The sequence below is a fragment of the Phalangium opilio genome, unplaced genomic scaffold, assembly GCF_054372755.1.
Source record: "Phalangium opilio isolate 3A_F unplaced genomic scaffold, DU_Popi_V2 ptg000078l_1, whole genome shotgun sequence".
In the NCBI taxonomy this organism is placed as follows: domain Eukaryota; kingdom Metazoa; phylum Arthropoda; class Arachnida; order Opiliones; family Phalangiidae; genus Phalangium; species Phalangium opilio.
In genome coordinates, this window is record NW_028324186.1 from 1,206,319 (window position 1) to 1,212,077 (window position 5,759).

General features: G+C 37.2%; 3 protein-coding genes across 3 annotated transcripts; all 3 read left to right on the forward strand.

Annotated features, from left to right (window-relative positions):
- Positions 1–2,026: 2,026 nt before the first annotated feature.
- LOC149654972 (uncharacterized) lies at positions 2,027–2,776 on the forward strand. The gene is made up of 2 exons (XM_089844976.1): positions 2,027–2,301; positions 2,363–2,776. The coding sequence occupies exons 1-2, from the start codon at positions 2,053–2,055 to the stop codon at positions 2,774–2,776; spliced, it is 663 nt and encodes a 220-aa protein (XP_089701102.1). The 5' UTR covers positions 2,027–2,052.
- Positions 2,777–3,075: 299 nt separating this feature from the next.
- On the forward strand, positions 3,076–4,464 carry LOC149654973 (uncharacterized). The gene is made up of 3 exons (XM_089844977.1): positions 3,076–4,187; positions 4,245–4,386; positions 4,442–4,464. The coding sequence occupies exons 1-3, from the start codon at positions 3,681–3,683 to the stop codon at positions 4,462–4,464; spliced, it is 672 nt and encodes a 223-aa protein (XP_089701103.1). The 5' UTR covers positions 3,076–3,680.
- A 54-nt stretch (positions 4,465–4,518) lies between these two features.
- On the forward strand, positions 4,519–5,363 carry LOC149654974 (uncharacterized). The gene is made up of 3 exons (XM_089845003.1): positions 4,519–4,712; positions 4,771–4,938; positions 4,999–5,363. The coding sequence occupies exons 1-3, from the start codon at positions 4,535–4,537 to the stop codon at positions 5,322–5,324; spliced, it is 672 nt and encodes a 223-aa protein (XP_089701129.1). The 5' UTR covers positions 4,519–4,534; the 3' UTR covers positions 5,325–5,363.
- Positions 5,364–5,759: the final 396 nt, after the last annotated feature.

Below are 5,759 nucleotides of genomic sequence, written 5' to 3' on the forward strand. Positions count from 1 at the left end.
GAATAGATTTATTAATTTAATTCTTATTTCATGATTTTTTCTCTGATTTTCGGATTAACATTTTTTCCAGTCTTTGCACTTTGAACGATGACTTTCCAGAATGACGGAGCTCTCATTAATAGGCACGGTTATTAAACTTTAACTCTGAATCGATTAGCATGATTTGGACAGTTGAAATATGATGATGAGAATGTAAATAATATAACTGAAGAACAATAACTCCAAGGTACTTCGTAAATCAGTGAGGCGGATGTAGTTTGCGACAGCCGCCGAGTCCTTCGCCATCAATTCTTGCATCTTTACAGGAAACCTTATTTTATCTAGCCATATTTGTAAACAACCACTTTCCCACGAGGCCATAATCCTATAATAAAAATAATTTTATATCACGAACGTTCCCTTATATGCCAGGAATTTACAGAAAATAAGAGTAGAAAACCTTATTTTATCTTGTCATATTTTAAACAACACCTTCCCACAAGCTCATAATGCTATCATAAAAATAATTTTACATCACATAGGTATTATAAATGCCCGTAATCTACAGAAATTAAGGGTAGAAAACCTTGTATAATATAGCCATACCACAAAAGTTTATAAACTACAGAGAGTAAGGGTGGAAGCAAGAATACTCTGAGCCTGGATTTTCAACACCCAGCCACCACTAGTAATATGAAATTGAGAGTTCAAAATAACGGGGTTCGGGGTTCCATTTACCGAGACCTCAGAATGGTTACCGGCGTGTCAGTGGACTTTTTACGGCGATACTCTCGGAACCCCAAACCGTGCTTTTATATATGGAAAATCAAAAATTTCAACGCCGTGATAATTCTTCGCAAATACCGATAGCATTTTATCAGCCAACGACATAAAATCACCCTCAATTCGAACGAGGAACCCAAGAGAGCGAAAATTTCCCCGGGAATTTGGTGTATCCATAGGCGGTAGTGTGAAAAGTTTATTTCTCAAGTTTATAAATCGATTGTTTATCTATTGAAATGGAACTAATACAGTAAAGGCTGGAAGAATGGTTTTCAGATATTGCGATGGGGTTCTGTAAAATTGCAGACTTATGCGAAAAATCTTATTGACCCCTTTGGGTGTAAAGTAAACAAACGGGGGTATAAAAGAGAAGAGAAATGCGGTAGGACGGTATTAGGGATCAAGTTGGCCTGCCGATGTAAGTAACATCTTATAACAGCAATTTCATTAGAACTGTTATTGATACTTTACACTAATAGAACTTAAAATGATGAACTGTACGGAAAAGACATGCATTCTTGAGGTCAGCTTCCTACGGGCAAAGAACGGATATATCATAAAGGAATTGGCGTACTACGTCGATGGAACTAATGAAAATGGGGTGTTCGTTTTTAAACCACCGTTTCCATACAACCAAATGACTCCCCGAGAAAAACGGACAAATTCCTGGATTTTTAGGAATATTTGCGCCCTGGAGTGGGATGACGGAGACTATGAGTATAGCGACATTCCCCATATTTTTAAGGAGATTAAGGGTGTAGCCAGCGTTTATTGGACGAAGGGACTTGAAAAGTCGACTATACTCTCGAAATACCTCGGGGTTGACGTGGAAAACGCCGAGTCTTTGCTTTGTCCCAAATTAAATAATTGCACAAAAAGCCCCAATTTAAATAGTAAATACCACGGAGATATCGTCCATTGTTGTTTATATAAAGCATATAAGTTACACTTATGGATAAAAAATAATTGAAGTGTTTGTACACCAATTGAAAATAAAATTCATATCTGGAAGTAATTCCCTTTGCTTGTCTCAAATTAAAGAATTGCACAAAAAGCCCCAATTTAAATTGTAAATACCACGGAGATCACGTCCAATGTTGTTTATTTAAAACATATAAGTTACACTTATGGATAAAAAATAATTCAAGTGTTTGTACACCAATTGAAAATAAAATTCATATCTGGAAGTAATTCCCTTAAGTTCACTATTATTTGGTATAAATAGCTGTTTCAAATTTCTTAAAAGCACCATTCCTTCTAACAACTACGTAAAGTAAAAGAAAAACTAAAATGGAGACCAAACCAATCCGACCTACTTTATGTAGCATCGTATATACGGCAACTTTCGGTTTCAAAGCTCCGAACCTTTTATTCACTTTTCAAGCTTTAAAAGTAATTGTTTCCAAGTACCACGGGACGTGGCATAACGGTATTTTCCCCGATGAAAGTAAGCGTCAGATTCGGGTAAATCTCCCGTATCACGCCAACTTGGAGAATATAAGGACGAACGGACTTAAAAAAAGTCAGCAGTTTATAAAGGTATGTTATTATTATCAATATTATATTTTGACTGTCTTTATAATTTGATTTTCTAAACTAGGTTGAGAAAGTCCATCTTCCTGTAGACGGAGAATCTGAGGTGGAGGATGTCCTTAGGTTCTTTGACATCGATGTAGCCCCGGTTATACCCGTCATCAACCAAGACGTTCCTACTACCCCCCAGCTGGATGAAGCATCACCCCTGTCTCCACCAGCACCCGAACCCATCCTGTCTCGAATTGAAGCTCCACCATCATCATCGACACCACCACCCGCCCCCGAGGGTAGTTCTACCACACCTACACGTAAGAGAACCAAGGCCTCAAACCCCACTGACGGAGAACCAAAAAAGCGAGTGAGGAGAATGAAACCAGTCATTGAAACCGATGAACTCCAACGTCAAATCGACCTTCAGCAAATCATGCAGCAAATCCTGGATGACCCCGAAGACGATTCGGATGTACAAAATCAATAACATAAATATAATAATAAAAACATTTGAATTTAAATAAAACAAAAGTGTGTGAATCCACCCTTACTTTACTGACAGTCATAAATTTCCCATATAGATAACAAAATTTCGAGTGTTGTTCGGGTGGGGTATAAAAGGCTCGATAAATTTTATTTCATTTTATTTCAAATCCAAGTCCGCGAAGTTATAAACTTTAAATTTCAAAAATGTTTTCGTGTAGTACGTGTGATAAAAAATTTACCCGAAAAAAAGTGTTGGCAAGGCACATTCGCGAACAACATGATGGAGTTAAATATACGTGCTGCGCTTGTGGTAGAAGTTTTGCTCGAAAAGAACATCTTAAACGTCATACTACCATCCACGATAGGGTACCCCATGTATCAACACCCGACCCGGTATCTCCTTCAACTACGGAGAACACGTTTTCGGAGGGTGTCGAGGAAATGTTGGCTTTGGGTGATGCGGAGCTAAGTGCGAGATACACCCCCCAAGATTGCCAAACCGATCTAGAGCTCTTTATCACACCCCTAACACCTAGTTTAATAACATATTTGGAGAAACAACTATTCAAAAGGAAGGGGATTAAATGGAACATTTTAATCCGAGTGCGATACACAAAAGTATTGAATTGCGGGGATGAAATCGAGCATATTCCCTTCATCAGAAGTAAAACTGTTTCCACTCTCTTGGCGGCACAGTTTCAAAATCAAATAGATGCCTGCGTTCAACACATTACGGGTCAAATGCAGGAATTCCAAGAGCTAGGCAGCAACTGGGTTATTGACCGTATTTTATATATGCAATTGGATGTTATTAAATATCTACCCCTAGTTGGGGGTGTTATATACCAACACCTGAAGGAGTGGGAGACACCAGAAGTGTTATTAACATAAAATCTGATGATGAAATGTGTTTTAAGTGGGCATGTTTGGCTCATTTACACCAAGCTGATGAAAACCCAAATCAGGTGTCGAAGTACACCCAATTCGCGGATGAACTAGACTGCTCGGACATTTCTTTCCCTTTCACGCTTAATCCACATAAACTGAAAAAATTCGAGATGAAGAATAATCTCTCGATTAACGTGTTTGCTTGGGAAAAGGAAGTTTTTCCTCGTTACATTAGTGAAGAAAGGGTGGATAAAAGCCGCGAGATTGATCTACTACTCTTAACCAATGGGGTGAAACAGCATTATTGTCTCATCCGAAGTCTTAGTAGACTTTTGTCACATTTCACGAACCACAATGGTAAATCCGCCATATGTAGAAGGTGTTTACATAGGTTTACCGGAAGTAATGCAGAAAATAATCATTCAGAGCACGTTAAACATTGCTCTATACATAAACCCCAACGAATTAAAATGCCACACAAAAACCCCGTTCTATCTTTTGACAAATTTGAATGGATGCAAAAGGTGAGTTAGTACAATTTCACGTAAAAATTGTTAAATTATTTAATTTATTTCCTATAGTGTCCCTTCGTTATTTACGCTGATTTTGAAAGCATTTTAAATCGTTATCAAACTTGCGCGAACAACGAAATTCTCTCCTCCACCACGAAGCTTTCGGAACACGTTGCCTGTGGTTTTAGCTACGTAGTGATTGGACCGGATGGTACGTTTCTAGGGTCTTATCGCTGTTTCTTTTGAATACTAATAATTTTATCTAGGGAATCCCAAGCCATCGCATTAATTTTACCATGGTTCAAACAGCTGAAATGGCAACCAAGAAAGCTTCATCCCCGACATTTGAAAAATTTATTATGTACCATAATGAACTGGTCGGCATTCAGATGACCAAAAAATCTCTAACCCTGAATCGTCCCATCTACACTGGTTTCTCCATATTGGATCTTTCAAAATTATTCTTGTACAGATTCCACTATGACTTTATCAAAGAGCAATACGGCAATAAGGCGATATTACAGTTTACCGACACTGGTGAGTTAACAAAATGCAAACAAATTTCAAACTAAACAAGATAATTTCCACATTTTAGATAGTCTTATGTACGACATAAGAACGGAAGACGTGTACAGCGACATGCAGAAACATAGTGATTGGTTTGATTTCTCGGGATACCCCAAATCACACCCACTTTTCAGCGATAAAAATAAAAAGGTTCTGGGAAAAATGAAGGATGAGATGAATGGAGCGATTATCAAAGGTTATTTTTGACGGGATAATTTCTTAACTTTACGAATTATATTAATATCCTTTCAATTAGAATTCGTGGGGTTGAGACCGAAGCTCTATTCAATATTATCCGAAGTTGGAGAGAAGAAAACGGCAAAGGGGATATGTCGCCGTGTTGTGAAGCGTTCCATTACCCATTCTGATTATCGCGAATGTTTATTCGATGAAAAAGAGACTACTTGCGTTATGAAAAGGATTCTCAGCGATAAGCACAATCTCTATACAGTTAGACAAACAAAGAAAGCCTTATCACCTTGCGACAACAAAAAATACATACTCGCTGACGGTATCCGAACATTGGCTTATGGTCATTATTTCATTGAAACTTTTAATAAAAAATGCGAAGCAATGGAATAAATGAAAACAAATTTTAAAAAAAATCGGAATTTTATTGAAACTTTTTGTACATAAACTCCAAAATAAACTTTAGTGGTATTTCCACACTCGCCCACGGGCATAAAAATGCGAAATAAAAAGAAAAATGATGACAAATTTATTGAGTAATTCTTAAACATATAATCCGCAATCATACGATCATTAACATTTTTATTTTTAGAAAATCGTTTTATTATATCAAACATTTTAACCCCCCTACACCGATACAATGAAAAGTAAATGCAATATCCGCCACAACTTTGACTTAATTCCCCCTGTAGTTGGCGTGAATTAAAATTAACAGTTAGGCTGTTTCGCTCCACAAAATCGTTAAATTTAAATAAATCGGGTGGATTTTCGTAGCTTTCAAAGAATTCAGTATTCTTTTTCCTCGAAATGTATATAGCCGTCCAATGT

What these genes read in the sequence shown, in the direction of transcription:
- LOC149654972 (XM_089844976.1), top strand. Translation starts at nt 2,053, where the DNA reads ATGGAGACCAAACCAATCCGACCTACTTTATGTAGCATCGTATATACG. An exon ending in AAAGTCAGCAGTTTATAAAG is followed by an intron (nt 2,302 to 2,362) that starts GTATGTTATTAT and finishes TTTCTAAACTAG; the next exon opens with GTTGAGAAAGTCCATCTTCC.
- LOC149654973 (XM_089844977.1), top strand. Translation starts at nt 3,681, where the DNA reads ATGTGTTTTAAGTGGGCATGTTTGGCTCATTTACACCAAGCTGATGAA. An exon ending in AATTTGAATGGATGCAAAAG is followed by an intron (nt 4,188 to 4,244) that starts GTGAGTTAGTAC and finishes TATTTCCTATAG; the next exon opens with TGTCCCTTCGTTATTTACGC. An exon ending in CGTAGTGATTGGACCGGATG is followed by an intron (nt 4,387 to 4,441) that starts GTACGTTTCTAG and finishes AATTTTATCTAG; the next exon opens with GGAATCCCAAGCCATCGCAT.
- LOC149654974 (XM_089845003.1), top strand. Translation starts at nt 4,535, where the DNA reads ATGTACCATAATGAACTGGTCGGCATTCAGATGACCAAAAAATCTCTA. An exon ending in ATTACAGTTTACCGACACTG is followed by an intron (nt 4,713 to 4,770) that starts GTGAGTTAACAA and finishes TCCACATTTTAG; the next exon opens with ATAGTCTTATGTACGACATA. An exon ending in GAATGGAGCGATTATCAAAG is followed by an intron (nt 4,939 to 4,998) that starts GTTATTTTTGAC and finishes CCTTTCAATTAG; the next exon opens with AATTCGTGGGGTTGAGACCG.